Source organism: Cavia porcellus, unplaced genomic scaffold, assembly GCF_034190915.1.
Source record: "Cavia porcellus strain 051 isolate PalLab524CR breed Dunkin Hartley unplaced genomic scaffold, mCavPor4.1 scaffold_4, whole genome shotgun sequence".
In the NCBI taxonomy this organism is placed as follows: Eukaryota; Metazoa; Chordata; class Mammalia; order Rodentia; family Caviidae; genus Cavia; species Cavia porcellus.
Genome location: NW_026947487.1, coordinates 108,172,437 through 108,189,591, shown reverse-complemented (window position 1 = coordinate 108,189,591; position 17,155 = coordinate 108,172,437). Strand labels below are relative to the sequence as shown.

Genomic DNA, 17,155 nt, shown 5'->3' with positions numbered 1-17,155 from the left:
TGTTTATTCTGAATGTACATTATATTTGTTCTACTTTGTACATTTATATTTAACACAGAATATTACCTGCAAGTTTCTAAGACAAGATGTTAAGATATAGATAAGTCTTAATTCTCTTGAAATTGAGTAATATTACAATAGCAAAAGGTTTAATGCCAAAAGGCTTATCTGTATTTTATGGTTAAAATTTTATAAAATTGGTTTTCAATCATTTGTTTCAGTATTGAATACAACAGTAGGCCAGGTGTATGAACAAACATTCTTTAACAAACCATAGATATACTTAAATTATTTTTATATGAGAAATGTTGAGCTTTTAAAACTTGTTTCAAAGAATACAATTTTTCAGTACCACAATTCTCAATAGTATCTAAAATACGTACAATAATTAACCCTGGCATTACATTTTGTCTGCTGTCCTCAAAATGTGATTTGTGAGCCCCAGGACACTTGGAGAAGGATCCAGGGGTGAAATCTCATTTTGTAACAATGCGCTGAAATTTCTGCTGATGGTGTAAAATAAAGCAGGTAAAATTCCCAGTGCTTAGCACAGTTTAGGGCAAGGATACCAAGCTGGAATCCTAGTCACTGAACTCATGAAGCTGAGGACATTGTACTGCCAGGCAAAGCCACCTATTCATTCATTTAAGGACATCCTTGATGCAGCAGTAAAGATGTCTCATTGTATTAAACCTCAACCCTTGACTACAAGTCTTCTGAATGTTTTGTGTGTTGAAATGGTAAATACACATGAGGTGCTTGCGGCATATTCTGAAGGCTGAGGCCTGTCCCCAGGAGGAACACTATGTGAACACTGGACTTATGAACTGAACCAGCTGATTTATGTTTCATGCAACTCCATTTTTATTTCAAAGAAAAACTAACAGGCAAACTCTGGTTGTGCATACCTGGTATTTGGTTGGTGCCTGATCTAAAATAAGAAAAAACTGTCCCTTCAAGAAAACTAACAGAATATACTAATTATAAAAATCAAGCTTTCAAATAAGAAATAGAATTTGCAAAACTGTTGCTTCACCATGAGTTGAAGAATTTCCTCATATCTAAGGACTTTTCTGATGAGATTTGTCAAGAAAGAAAATATGGGAATAATAATGTGGATCAAATCTCATGTTACAAAATTAAGACTTCTAATACAAAATAAATGTATATAAGTCTAATAGAAGTTAAATATTTGAAAGGTCTTGTCAATCACATGAGATTCCTAAGCAAATAAGATTGATTGATTCTCAATGGTCAATATTACTATTTTCTAACAAGATTGATTGTTAGAAACTAACAAGAGTGATTCGCAATGGTCAATATTACTATTTTCAATACTCAGCCAATTTTTTAATAAATTAACCTTTTCTAGGAGAGGGAACAATCTAATGTAAATGAGGTGACTGAATTATGTACATGCAATCTGAAGAATTTACTCATAGGCATGGTTACTTTTGTTATTAACCATATTAATGAAGAATAATTTTAATTCCCATATTCATTCTCAGTTGAGTTGTTTTAAATACTTCTTGCACAACATTAAAAAGCTTCTGACTTAAAGAGAGAGCTTCTAAATAATTTCAGTGTGGAAAACTAACAGAGCGTGTCACAGAGAGTATCACCACTCTGTTGGACCAAATGAGACAGAGTCAGTCAAAACCACAAATGGTCTCTAAACTTGTTTGCTCCACCTGTGAGATTTATGTTTTAATTTGGGCTAAATTTTGACAGATGTGTCATGCCCAAGAAAAACTTGGATTTCACCTGTTTTTGAAATATACAAGTAAAAATATTCTGTGTAAAACATGGCCATTCCTACACTCCGTGTTGTCACATCCAGAGCACTGTGTGGATGTGTTCGTATGAGGAGATTTCTCTCTGTGATTTTCTCTCTGTCAAAATCTGTCTGTCTGTGTCTGGGTGTGCCGGCCAGAAGCTCTGCACATCTGGGTCACCACTTTGAAATGCCTTATTACATCAGTTCTCCCATGTTGTCCTTTTCATTTGGTTTCTAGGGAAAATATTTATCTAAAAAGTAAAATGGTGTGGGCAGATTACAGTATCTGGAAAACGCTGACGTGGATTAACTGTGGTTATGTAGTAGGTATAATTTATGAGTAACTGGACAGTGGGCAAACACTGCGGCACCACACTACCAGACAGAGTAACACACGGGTGGACACACATGGCGACTTAGCAGGGAAATCGCATGTGGCCCCTGCAAGGCCTTCCGAGCTCACAGGGCCATTGCCAGCTGCTCCGCTTCTGCAGCTCAGTCCCTGCAGTGATGGAAATTCTATGGCCCTGCTCCCGTGGTCTCCATGGTCCCTGGTGAGAACCAATGCCAATAACCTTCCATACTGTCTTTCTCTGCATTTGATATACATCTGATTCAAGTAAAAATTTCACAGGTGAGCTTGTTTTTGTTCTTGAATAATGTTAGAATGACATACCAGCATATTTAGTCCTTGACTCTATAAATCTTGGACATGACTTTGCCCAAAACAAAAATATAAGAATTACATATTCTGTTCTAATATTGGCTTGACTGTACAATGCTCTATATTTATATCTATCGTGGTATCTATATCTACCTCTATCTATACAAGGAGAATACATGGAAAAGGTACTATTGTGTGACAGTTTGTTTGATAGGAATCCTAGTTTAAAACGTTGAGCACATTGTATAAATCCTACAGCTTTACAGGAGTTTTTATCTATTGGATCATATTACTCTTTCAGGTTTTTATTTTTATTATTTTTTACACTAGGGAATAAATGTGAGTTTGATCTAATTCACTCATGACTATGGTCTCAAACTGCCTCCATTCACCTATAAAAGTCTCAAGATTATTCTTCTCTATAACTGAGTAATATTCTATTTTATAAAAATACCACATCTTTTTTATCCATTTGGCAGTTGATGGGCATTTGTGTCGTTTCCAAGATTTAGCTATTACAAATCGTGCTGCTATAAACATGGGTGCACACATATCACTATGGCATGACATTTTCATTTTTTCTGGGAAAATACCCCAAAGGGGAATAGCTAGATTGAATAAGACTTCCAATCATAGTTTTCTGAGAATTCTTACACTGATTTCCACAGTGGTTGCAGCAGTCTGCCCTCCCACCAACATGGATATTATAATAATGCAAGGAAAAGAAAATTCTCAAAAGGAAAGAACAGCTGGGATAGGGGAAAGGAGAAAAGGAAAAGATAATATGTATGTAGATATGCATATATAAATGTATGTAGTGTACATATACAAGATAGATAATTATACTACTAATCTCTGTTAGTTCACCAAAAGGAACATTGTGTACTGTCATTATTTGATTAATCTTTTTTGTTCCCAGATCTTGTAACCTGAACAACTATTTCTAAGATAACAATATGCAATATATTAACTAGTATTGATTTCCTACTAATTTTTAAAATTCTGTATCATTTCTATCCTTTTTCAATTTTGCTTTTTAAAATAAAATTTTAAAAAAGGTTTTTACTGTGTACTATTTTTTACATATTTCTAATAAACTCTGTAATTATTAACTAAACAACAGGTTATTTTAACTAGTATGCATACAAGGTAGCTTTTTTACTTGCCAGGTGATTAAATGAAATTCTATTTTACATCACAGATTTGAGGAAAACTAAAGCAACAGGAATAATCATGACGGTTAACCTCAATCCTTGATTGGATTAAGAGCCACCTAGGAAATCAGTGAAGCACAGTTCAGGAGTCTCCACGGATGACTGGTATGTGGAAAGTCGGCTGGTGGGGGCACTCTCCCTGAATGTGGAGGAGAGCACGGAAAGAGCGCTACCGTCAGCTGGAATGGAACAAAAGTAAAGGAAGAAGAGCTGCTAGCACAGTCTCTAGAGAGGTTTCTCACTCTCTCTTCCTGGCCGCCAGGAGGGGAGTGACTTTCCGCCTCCAGACCCTTCTGCCATGCTGGTCCTGCCTAACCACAGGCCTGAAACCAAAGGAGCCAGCTAACCATGCACCGAAATCTCCAAAACTGTGAGCCAAATGCACCTTCCTCCTCTAGGTTGTTATTCTGATGGATTCTGTCAAAGTGACAAAAAGGCTCATAAACAAATTGACAGCCACAAATATTTGATAAGTAACATTCACTGTCTGAATAAAATAATAACACATGAAGAAAATCCACATCTGGATGATTAAGCGCCTGAAAAACAGAATCAAATGGACCAAGTATAAAGCCCACGAGTTGCCCATAGATAAATAACCATGTTAAGTGCAAGGCATTAAAATAATTATTTACTTTATATATGTCCATATCATATTCAGAGTGGGAAAAATAAACCACTTAACATTTCAATAATTTGATTAATAACATGCTTAAGAGCATTAATCAGGAAGAGAAAAGGTTTATTTCTAGAGCTGGTTTTGAATAAATTACATCTCAAAGTCTATGCTTTCACATTACCAGGGAGAAATACTTTAAAAGTTTTCTGTGTTAACTCTGCATTTTAAAATTACTGCTAACCATGTGTAGTCCATTAACCCAATATCTGATAGAAATGAAATTGAAGGTATAATATCCATTGATATTGAACATTATTTCAAAAATACCCAGGTTAATAAGCATTAAGGCAACACAAAATATATGCTTCTCGTGTTAATGTTATTCCTACTTTTTGCATGAGCTCTTGCTGGAGCAGTCATATGTCCAAGTCAAAGGAAATTGAAAATGACATTTTCTCAACTATATTCAGAATTCCATAGGGCTTGCAACTGGACATTTCAGATCTAATTAATATTCATTTTTACAGTTTTGCAATTATTCCTTGAATATGGTGTTTCAGGGAGATTGTCAATTATTTATACTGAAAGTTTCCAAGAATGCCAAGAATTCAGAAAGATCCTATGAGACAAACCAGTAGACGCATGCGATCAGTTGTCCTCACAACTCAGTGCTCGGCACTTGCAAAGTGAGTAGGTTCCTCAGAGACATTTATATGAAATTAAATATTCACAGTTATCAGCAATATAATAAGGAACCAAGATGAACCCTTCCACGCTTCTCATTACCTCCAATTACTGCTGAGTCACCTTTGATTACGTTAGTCAGGGGCTCCCGCTCATCCACTGCTCCAGAATGATCTGCAATGAAATCACAAAGAGGGACCGAGGTGACACAGCTAAGGACAAGGACAAAATTTTGAAAAATTCATAAATATTTTACACCTGAACATGGTGCTGGAAGTAAATGTGGAATCTCTATCATTTTCAAATTGAACCATGAATAAGAAATTAAGACTCTAGAAAAAATGAGAATGAGAACTCAAATTAAAACAGAGCCAACTTTAAGAGGCCATCTTGAGAATGCAGCATAGTAACAAAATCAGAAGTTTCCCCAATCCAATGGACAAGGTGAGTTTATGAGTGGGTAGAGGCAAAGGTTTAAATCACCTGCAAATGAATGTGTCCTTTCCCTTGATGTGGCATCAGTGCCAGCCGGGGCCACACAGCTGGATTCGGTCACATGCCCAGTGATGGTGACAGGTGCTGGGTTGTTGGGACGAAGGGCAGCCTTCAGAGGGGCCACATGGCTGAGCTGCACCCCAGACAGGCATCCTGTGAAGCCCTGTGCTCCAGCTAGTGCTGTGTCATGGTCCACATAGCTGTGCTCTGCAAACACCAAGAAACAAAGTAGTTAGTAATCATCATGGTGAAAGCACAAACAGCCAGTGACACCGCATGGAGTGTTCCAAGTCTGTTTATACAGTAGCCATAAATATACAACTAATAAATAACCCTCTGCCTTTAGTAAAAGAATCTAAGGCTTTCTACAACTAGCGCTGAGATCACCTAGGCTAACTAAAGCAATTTGTAAGCATATTAATTAAAAGTGACACAGGGATTTCTCTGGAAATGATGAAAGCCTCCTTAAGAATGGGTCAGGCTATGAACTGATAGAGGTCATAATATTTCAAATTTTAAAACATCATTAAAATGTATTTATGAGAGAGCTTGGAGTCAATATCAAGAGGTGTGTGTCCTGGATTTAGAAATGAGTTCTGCTCAGATTTTAAGACTTAACCCATAAAAATAACAGAAGCTAGAGGCAGAATTGATCCTGTAGAGTTCCCTTAACAATCATCCAATCTAAAGACTTGGTCTGGCTAAAAGCTTTCTGATACTTTACAATCCCACCTAATCCTGCTGACACAGCATCCTGCTGTCAATAAGAAGCCATGCTCCAGGGCCACCAGCGTGTCTCCTTAATGACTCAGGATCAGCACTGGAAACGTCTATGCCCATTTGTCTCTCTTCCTATTTTAATTACAACCTGTTACTTAGAAATATGCTGTGCTTTTCTGATAGACAAGTCCTGCTCCCATGAGTTTAGTTAGTGTTGGAACAGAGACTGGCTTGAATGCCAGAATATTAAATTCATTATATCCTAACAAATAAGGAAGCCTCGATATTAGTTGTTTACCAAGAATAAAATCTGTTGTACATTCAAGTGTTGTCAGACTACTTTCCATTCGTCCAGGTACAATCACAGAATAGCACAATTACTCTCCCTTATACTTCACCTATGTGGGCACAGATGAAATTGGTATTTTGTCTCTCATTTTAAAAAGATAATAAGTGTTAAGTATTTAATGACTTCACCTTGTGTGCTAGGCACTGTCCTAAGGGATTTGAATGTTACTTTTCTCAGTGTATAGGAGCCACATGGTTAAACTTCTTATTCCAGTCATGCAAATATGAAACATAGGTTCAGGATTTCAATGATTTTCCTGAGATCACACAGTTGTTGAAATTATTTACAGGACCCAAATCCTGTTGGACACCAAGCCCCGAGGTTCTTTTGTTTATGAAGCGTTTTAGGCTGGAGATATTCTTCCCTTCACCGTGGTTGCATCCTCAGCAGCGTCTTGTTTTGTTTCAGTCTGAGGTGCTCTGTTTTGTGTGCTGTTTGCCTGAGTGCTGTGTTTTAAGTAACCCTGAGCATCATAAATCTGATGCAGCCTGTCTTGTTGTATCTAGGCTTTTGAAGAATATTTCTTTGACTCCATTTTCTTTTACATTTTATACCTAATAATAAAAATCCTGGCCAGAATTTCTTTAAAAAGAAACCCGAAGATTGGAGAGGTGGCATCATCTTCTGTGGGGGCAACTATTTCCAGAGTTCAATGTATTGTTCCAAATTAGCCTGCACTAAGGACTTCTGTTCATTAATCTCGGAAATCTCAATGCTGGTTGTAGAATGACTTAATGGATTTCTTTCAACAAAAGCAGAACCAAAAAGGAATTACTAGCTTCATGTTCATTGCATTAAGTGAACAGACTCAGACATATACTGGCCCAGGTACTCAGCCTCTGTGGGCCGTGCCTGCCCTCCTGAGTGCCCCTGTCTCCCTACACGTGGAGAGCACAGGAGAGCATCTCTCCGGGCTCACATACGCTGCACTGTGGGCTCCTCTGGCACACAGCTGACCTTCAACACCCAGAATCCTGCTAAGCAACCTCACAGAAGCAACTTTGTCACCATGCTGAAAACAAAGAAATAACCATCCACTGCCACAGCAGTCTCGTGCATGCACGGTCAGCCTTCCATACCTTGGATCCCATCCACCAATTCAGTTCGGGATCAAATATTGGGATCAAAGATTGTTTTTAAATAAATGACGTCAACACCAAACATGTAGAGGCTTTCTTTCTTGTCATTATTCTCTAAACAATATAGTGTAATGACTATTTACACTGTAGTAGGTCTCATAAGTAATCCCGCATATTGGAGATACATGTCAGCTCTATGCAAATACCATGGTATTTTATACTAGGCACTTGCTACAGAGTCCTGAAACAAATATCCCATGGATATAGACGTATAACTGTATATTTAAATCTACATTTTTAGGGGGAAAATGCATTCTTGCATTGGAAATTTTTTAACTATAATGATGAATAACAAACAGTACTTTTATATTTGTTCTACGAGATTAGAATATTGAATAGAATTGCTATTGGCTTTTAAAATAATTTTATTTTTGAGTCAAAAATGCAGTCAAGTTTTACTTGTCTGGTCAAAATCTGATGTACAGCATATTTTTTAAAAAACCTCATATTTACAAATTGAAAATATTGTTTTCCTCCTTAAAAACTACTGTACAAAAATTTAAACTTTAAAACCTAAAACAGGGAGTCAGTCAACTAATATTTATTGTTTTCAGAGGTATGATACAGCAAACAAGTTTTCTGCAGTTTGGGCATCTTACACTTTATTGGGGGAGGAGAGATGAGAAACAGAAACAGAAACTAAATGAGAATTTTGAACAGTCATAATAGTATGAGGAAAAAATGTGGGACATCGTGATGGAGTGTGTTATAGTTTAGGAACTGGTGATCAACTTTACGCCAGCTGGATTACATCAGCATGGCATTGAGTGAAGATGCCCCACCTGAGGAAAGTTGCCAGGATAAATAGGTGGAGAAGAAGGGAGGTGTTGGGGTTTGAGGTGTTAAGGAGGCATTGTGGGTTCTCCTTTGAGTTGCTGTTGAGCTGTTGAGCTGCTGGTTCTCCTGGAGAAGAGTTGGTCCTCACATCGAGCATTGCTTTCTGGCTCCGGAGGGGAAGACATGTGCCGCTTGGTCTCCAGGATGAACTTGTCACACTGCTTCCTGGCACGTACCCAACTGTGCTTGTCGGAGGAACTCAGGGCCTCCGTGTCGCTGAGGACAGCTGTGGTGCCTTTCAGGACAGCCCTGCTCTTTGTTGTGAGGGTGACTTCTCGGCGCCAGCATAGAATCCTCATCCCACTAGCACAGCTCCTTCATCCTGCTGGCATAGACTTTCTGGCCTCCACCGCTGACCCTTGGGTCTTCCCGGCACGGATCCATAAAAGAGACTGGCATGAGTCCTTCTTGTGGGCTCTGGACCTCCAGTTGGACTCATGGGAGGCACTGCCCTGAGCTCTGAATTTTTATCTAGACTCATGTGGGACATTGATGTGGGGTTTAGTCTCTTGACTAAATAATCTATGTGTTTGGTGTTGCGGATAGATTTCTTGCATTTTCCTGTGTTAACTCCCAGTGACCATTATAAAAATATTACAAACTCCATGTCCTAATCCTTGTTGTTCTCTGTGTACAACCCCTGACTACAAAAGAGTGTATCTGGTACAGGAAATTATCTGGATGCATTAGGTTGTGGTTTTGTGTTTATTTTAAGGAAAACTTTTTATAGCCCTGTTTTTCTAGTACCTATGATATTACTACTACATCTTTTGGCTCTATTACTTCTTTTTCAAAATTTGTGAGATTCCTTATGATTTTGTAACCCTTATCAGACTTCCTAGGTGTGTGTGTGCACATTTGTGTTTCTCGATATTCTACAGAAGACCTGGTGAGCTCTTTGCACCAGCACAAAGTTTTATTTGGCCTGGAAAATGTCTTGTATTGTGCATGCAACTATTGTTTCACTTTCACCCCTTTTATCCGATGGGAATGCCATTTATCCACGTTAGAACTCCCCTGTGTATTTTGCAAATCTATTTTAATTTCCCTCCTGACTTTCATATAGGACTTATTCCTGTGTGAGCCAAATGCTTTTCATTTACTTGATCTTCCTAGTGATACATTCAAGTATCAATCAAGGTCATTCCTTCCAATTGAATTTTTTAGTTTCAGAAAAAAAAACCCTATTTGTTAGTTCCTCAAGGTCTTTCAATACTTTCCTAGAATTATGTTAAATTTCTCTTTTTACACTTCATCCATGTCTTTGTCTGTCTCCTTGAATAGCTTTACTTTCAAAGAAACCTCTGTGGTTGTCTGGTGGGCTGGTTGGCTTTTTGTTGGTGTTACGAATTAAGAACTGGTGGTCAACTTAATGCCGGCTGGATTACATCAGCATGACACTGAGGGAAGATGCTCCACCTGAGGAAAGTTGCCAGCATAAATAGGTGGAGAAGAAGAAGGAAGGGTTGAGGTGTTAATGTGTTGCTGCATTGAGGCATTGGGGGTTCTCCGAGGAGTTGCTGCTTGAGCCATTGGTTCTCCTGGAGAAGCTCTGGTCCTCACATCAACCATTGCTTTCTGGCTCCGGAGGGGAAGAAGTATGCTGCTTGGTCTCCAGGATGAACTCATCACGCTGCTTCCTGCCATGTACCCGACTCTGCTTGGGAGGAGCTCAGGGCCTCCATGTCACTGAGGACGGCTGTGGTGCTTTTCAGGACAGCCCTGGTCTTTGTTGTGAGTGTAACTTCTTGGCTCCAGTGTAAGAACCCTCAACCTACTAGCATAACTCCTTCACCCTGCTGGCATAGACTTTCTAGCTTCCCCGCTGATCTTTGGGCTTTCTTGGCACAGATCTGTAAAACAGACTGTTGTGAGTCCTTCTTGTGGGCTCTCGACCTCCAGTTGTACTTGTGGGAGGCACTGTCATGAGCTCTGGGTTTTCATCTGAACTCATGTGGGACATTGCTGTGGGATTTAGGCCCTTGACTAAATATTCTGTCTTTGGTGTTGCAGATAGATTTTCCTGCATTTTTTTGTGTTAACTCCTGGTGACGATTGTAAAAATATTATAAACTCCACGTCCTGATTCTAGTTGTTCTCTGCACAACTCTTGACTACAACAGAAATTGGTACCAGGAGAGGGGGGTCATTACTGTTATAATGCCTGGCCATGTGACCTAAGAGCCTTGGAAATTAATTTGGAAAGTTTTTGAGAGACTAGCAAAAGAGGCAGCCCCTGTATGCTGTACTATTTTGGAGAGATTGGTCGAAACCTGAAAGATCAGAGTACTGATGGAAACCCTGCCAATAAGATGAAGCTTGGGAGGCTTCTGTTGGGTAAGACTGCAATGGCTGCTGGAGTCCAGGTAGTATATTGTGCTTTAGATGAAAGTTAGTCTTTTTGTTTATATTTAGAGATATTACCTGGGTGGCAGAAAAATTTCAGTGCAGTCTACTGTTGGGATGGTAGCATGGTTACTTTAGAGAACTTTTGACCAGATCTATTTTGAAAATTTAGAGCAAAGAGCCAGTAGAATAATTTAAAATACTTGGCCAAGAAGAAGCCTCCATTAGAACTGTGGGTTGCAAGGACAAAACAGAAAATATGGTTGTTTAGAAGAATAAAACAATGGAAAATCAAGAGTACATTTGAATTTCAGGAGATCCTTATGTTTGAGTCTTGCCATGCCATGTTAAAAGCTAATGTGAAAAAAGGACTGTGATTGTAATTGCTCTTTTAGTGTGATTTTAATGTTTTTATATGTTTATAACCCGGTTAATTGGTCAAAGTATTGTGTTTTAATGTTGAATCTTGGTCACCCTTTAAGTTTCTTCTTGGTGCAGGAATTAAGTGTAAAAAGAATTGTATCTATGTAATTGAAGTATTAATGTAAATCTGAATAGACTAAGATGAGTTAACTTTCACAAATCTGCCACTAAGAAGTATACTTGAAGGAAATGCATGTGGTTATTAAGTTGACCATGGGTGGATTGGTGTTCAATCTTTTTAAGAATGGAGTTTTGGTTTAAATCTGCTCAATGTTGCTCAGTTCCTTCCAGCTTTAGGAGGCTGAAATCCAGAGAATGCAGATCATGTAGCAGTCTGTGGTCCTAAACCCAGAGGGTAGGGGCAGCCAGACCCCCAGAGGAAATCTCTTCTCTGCACTAAAACTCAGAATATAAAGGACACCAACCAAATTTTAGGTCACTCTCAGCTCCTCTTCGCACAGCTCTTTACCTTGTGTAGATGACTCACAGAGTTCATTTTTTTTTTCCTTGAGGCTTTCCTAGGCTGGTTAACCCCTATGAACTCCAACTCAGAAGCTCAGAAGTTTCCAGATTCATCTCTCCTGGTGGGATGGACCAACAGCTCTCTGCTTCAGTACTAGTGATGGGCTAGAATTAGCACTGGGAGTAGAAACTACAAGGGACTTAACAGCCCACAGCTGAATTTAAACAAAATAGCTGTACTCCAAGGTGCTCCTGCACAGGGCCTTAAAAATGCAGAGCATCATTTATCTGCCTGGATAACTGTGCTCATAATGCTAATGAGCAAAAAACAAAACTAAACTAAACAAAAACAAAAGCCAAACGATCTACCTTTCCTGTTATCTGATTGCTAGAACACCAACACAGTGTAAAGGTGAGAAAAAGAAACATGGCAGACAACTATCTTCTTCATCACAGCAATCCTGATGAGATAACTATATTTTGGATGTTCATGAAAGTCCTTAACTGACTTAGATTCTTGGGTGGCCTTGCCTAAGGGAAAAGAAGCCTTGATCATATCTATGCCAACCAAGAGCATGACTTTGCTGGTAAAATGAAGACTCCTCTTAACAAAAGGTCTGTGAGAAAAATGGAAGTACCAAGAAACTGGAATTTGATGGAGTGCCTTTCCATTACAGTGAAAGGACTGTTTCTGGGAAGATGTGACAGTAAATGTAGGAACAATTACAAGGAGCATTTATGAAATTTCTTGTGGCTCTCATGAGCAAGAATGCATTATAAAAAATATAGGACCTCAGAAAACAAATTACTTATAAAGTCATACCTATTGAAAGGGTTTTTTTTTTAAACTAAAAAAGGATTTCAGTATCTTTAATCCATAAAGATAAAAGAGGTCTGCAGAAAATCATGTTCCTCATCAAAGGAGGAGTCAGAGCTAGAGCCAGGTAGGAGAGTCTGATCCTTGTTCGAATTACTTAACAAAAAGAGGGATTAGAAGAGTAAACTGGCAAATCAGACAACAAATACTGTCTGCAAAAAGGAAAACGTTAACCATAAACGGCATCTGCTTGCTTGCCAGGTCTACTATCCTGAAATATAATCTTGAAAACAGAGGTAACACAGAAGTTATTTACAGGCACCTGTCTCACAATGAACTATGTTTATCTTGTGTTTGTAGCACAACTTGTTTCCTTTTAAATACCATTTGACAAGATATCTGAAAAATCGCAGTGTCCTTAAGAAATCTAATTAGACTTTTCAATGAGCCTCTTTGGCTTTCGAGCAGGTTTTATTGAAAATATCCTGGAGATGGAAGACTGTTATCGATGATCTCCTGGGGAGAATGAGTAGATGTCCTCTTCCCCTAGACCACAGCTTCATTCACATCTGGGTCAAAATCACCACCAAATAACTCGGTGCACTTCCTGCCTCTGCGGACTCAGGAGAGATAAAGGATCCATCGCCTTTAAATATACCAGAGCTGCTGCTCAGAACAAGTGAAAACAATATTTGGGCTTTTATTAAACTCAGATTCTAACATAAAGTCAACCCACACAGAACTCGTATTTAGGGTTACAATTTTGGATGTGAAAGGCACCTGTGAGAGCTGATTCATTATGAAGGAGGCCAAGAGAGTGTATCTGAAGCAACCTGACACCCTCACTACCACCATGAAGCACCAACAGCTTTGGGTTCTTGCGTCGTTCCATACTTGACATGAAAAGTAACAAACAGCAATGACAAACTGCTGAGCCTTTGAGCAGCGATTCTCAGTCATTTTTGCAGTGGGTTTACATATATCATTATTCAGGACATGGGCACATTATCCCGTGTGATTTTAAAATTATGTAATTATCTTAAGTGAGATTTTTTAAAATGGTAAAATTGTAATCCAATGAAATCTCAATGAATTATCAAAATAACTTATACCTGAATATTTCCTTTAATTAATCACATCTTAGTGAAATCTCTTTTCATATAATTTTCCATTAAGTATTTATCTTAAGGGAACATGATGACAAATCGTTCATTTTGATGGCAGAACACACGGAAGTTATACACAACATACTTAATAAAGGAGTGGCCCCAGGCTGCCTGTTTTTTCACAAGGAAGATGAGAACAAAGGCACTGCTTCCTCTCCAGTACACAACTGCACAGTGAGTCTGAACTGTCAGGACAAATGTTTTACTCCAGTCACTGTTAAGGAGCATGACTATCAGACAGGAAAAGAGAAGAAGTAATTTTAGATAACAAGGTCACACTGTTCTATGATGACATGGAAACCAGCTCTAATGGCCCACTGCACTTGACAGACAACACAGGCTGAATTCTAATTCCACTGCTCTTATCCTGACCTGTGCTAAGGTGATCATCAGCATGAACCCACCCAGTGCTGCCTCCAGGTGGCAATGCTCTTACCTCAGACTCCATCCACATCCTACAGCTCAGCCACTACTTACCTCTCTCTTCTACCCATCTTTACCTCTTAACAAACTCGTGGCTTTACATTACATTACACACGGCTTTACATTACTTATTTCTGGCTCAGATACATTTTATACATTGTAGTAATGAACAAAACAAACAATCTCTCTATTTTAGAAACTTCATGTTTTGCTACTGTACAAAAGACTTTAGATTTGGTGCTTGAAAATTTAAAGATTTAATTGGAAGACTTTTGCTTTTAGCACTAATATTTTCTGGAAGGAAGGTAGAGCTGATTTATTAGGAGTGACTGCCAAATGACAGTGCAGTAATGAGTATGACATCACCATCATCAGAGGAGTAGCATGCCCATCCCGCCAAGGCCACATGCTCATGATTATATGTTCCTCTGACAAAGATCCCAAATTCCATTTTATAATTCGCTGCATAATTACAATCAGGCAAGAGGCTTCTTTTGGCATCATGAATGGTCTCTGGGTTTAGAACGTGATGCTCTGGGTCTACGTGTATGTATCATGATTTGGAGAAAAAGATGTTTTTGCCTTCAGCTACTTCAAAATGACAGGGATGAGTCCTTGGAATCAACCAGAGTCTTCATAAAGACGAAGTCATGCTATGCTTTAAAAATAGTCTATGACAACTCAAGTTATTATAAGGGAAAAACAAGCAATGGGTCAGATTAAATTTTAAAAACTTTTAGATTATTTGTTATGTTTTCTATTTTAGCTGTGCTTAACTTTTAAGTTTTACTTTTAAAATAACTACTGCAGTATCCTGAGTGTCATTTCACAGCATACGGCTAAAGCCAATGTCTTAAGTTGACCTTGGTCGCCTTTTTCCTCACCTCTAGGGGCGGAAGCGGGTTTTACACAGAGGGTTTATGTACAGTGGAGCTCGTGGGGATGTGAGTATGCTGGCTTTTCCTTGCTAACTGCACTCTGCACTTGCATTTGGCCTAAATCTGCCCTGCAGTTATCTGGGTGCACTGCTTGGCTTTGTAGCCCCAGAAAAGAGAAATGGTCATTAGCAGTCATCATATCACCTCTACAAATGTTATTGCTCAGAATGAGTGGAATATTTGTCAGGATTTCATTGAAATAAATTATAAAACTATTCACACTTATAAAACTACCCAGGCCTATAACTCTGAGTTCAGTCCCCTGAGTGACTGTGAATGGCACCTATCATGTAGTCTAGTGATGAAGGGGTGATCTGAAATGGGCAGCCTGCTGAAGCCTGGGTCTTCTTCCCACCATAGCTCCCGACTATCAACACAGTAATATCCCCACAGTTACTGAGCTGTTCTATGCTTCAAATGTAGAAGGGAGTTAGAGGTCATTGCCCCATCACAGTACAGTGTAATACTGCTTTTTAGTCCACCTTGCTCCATAGCTGCTATTTATGTTTACCAGAGATCCAAAATTAACTCTAAATTTCTTCCTAAGTTTAAGAAAAGAGTACTGGAGAAAGTCAAGAGAGAACAGGCATTTTCTTTATTTCTATGTTTCCATCTGTAAAAGCAGTGGATGGTCAAATCTTTAAGCTTTTTCATTGAAAATGAAGGCAAAATACAACTTCAAAACACACGCTCATACCCACACATCAATGTTTCTATTCTGCTCCTTTAAAATATATGTAGAAATTATCTTTTAAGAAGAAATGTATCAAGATGGGCTTTTTGCTATTCTTGTAATTGTTGTATGTCTCTTGTTTTCTGATTTTCTGTCCTGCATTTTTTCTCTTTAAAATAAAATTTTAAAAATTAAAAAAATAGAAATGTACCTTAATATGTCTTAATTGAGAGGGCATTTTGGAACTGTTTTATCTGAAGCATTATCAGGGAACATTATATTTAATTAGATACACAGGGCCATGTTGTAATGATTAGGAGTCCCCAGTACCCACAAGCTCTGTAAGGGCAGATGTAAGCATTACCTTCCTCAGGGGGATTCTCTATAGATTGCAGGTGAGCACAAAGCAAGTGTGAAGTTAATAGATAAATTGGTGAGCCAAATTGACTTGCAAAAGGAGAAAACATATTGACAAGCACAAGGCCACAAGAATGTGCTGTGTAGCTAGAAGGCCTCAAATGCCAACTCTGAAATCTGTTCCTACCTGTGCAAGGCCATGCTTCCCATGGGCTGCTCCTGGCCAGGAGTTGATCACAGCAGACGCTCTGCATTGGGTTTATTCCTGGGCAGAATAGGACTCCCTTGAGTTTGGTTCAAGGGCTCTCTAAAGACCGCTAAATCTTTCGTAGACTGCAGAGTGGTCTGGCATATGTCTATCCGACCTTCCCACCCTGTCTCCTTCACCTGGGGAGGGAGTCACATGGCTCCCTCCCCCCTTTCTCTTATAAAAATGCTCTCCTAAGAAGCTCTTTGGCAGCTGTTCCTCAGGTGACCTGAGCTAACCCAGCAGGTAACTTTAAAATTGGGTAGTGCTTTTTGAAAAATTAATAGCTCCACTCTTCAACCATCCTGTTGATCTGCTTTACTATAAATTAATGTTATGCAAGAAGACAATAAGATACTCTCTAACATTGAAAATGAATTCATGTACCACACAAAATAATTAGTCTCCTTTGAATTACAAATGATTAGTCTGTTTCAAGATCCACACCTTAGGCACATGTTAAATAAATGATCACATATACTTTTGGGAGAATGAATTCGTTCAGAATATAAACTTCTTTGCTCAATTTGGACTTTAATCTTATTTTTCAATGAGTGATATGCATTCAAATAACATACAACCAGTATAAAAACACTAATGTCCTTAGTTCCATACTAATATCCCATATTCATTTTGCAAAAAGGAAAACACATATTAAATGTCATTCTATTAATTAATGTTTCTCCTCACATGATTCAAATCAATTTCCTACTTTATAATATACTTAACATATTTCTACTCACAAAAATCTTTATCAGTAACTGCCATTAAATTTGAAGATAGCAATAAGATTTTTTTTTATCAA

The 17,155-nt window shown here is 38.4% G+C and overlaps 1 protein-coding gene across 1 annotated transcript in view; it reads right to left on the bottom strand.

Annotated features, from left to right (window-relative positions):
- Cntnap4 (contactin associated protein family member 4) overlaps nt 1-17,155 on the bottom strand; it is a 249,520-nt gene that overhangs the window by 956 nt on the left and 231,409 nt on the right. The window contains exons 22-23 of the mRNA XM_003472026.5: nt 5,442-5,660; nt 5,061-5,132 (exon numbers count right to left, since the gene is read on the bottom strand). Coding sequence (XP_003472074.1) covers nt 5,061-5,132; nt 5,442-5,660 — 291 coding nt within the window. The remainder of the gene's footprint in view (nt 1-5,060; nt 5,133-5,441; nt 5,661-17,155) is intronic.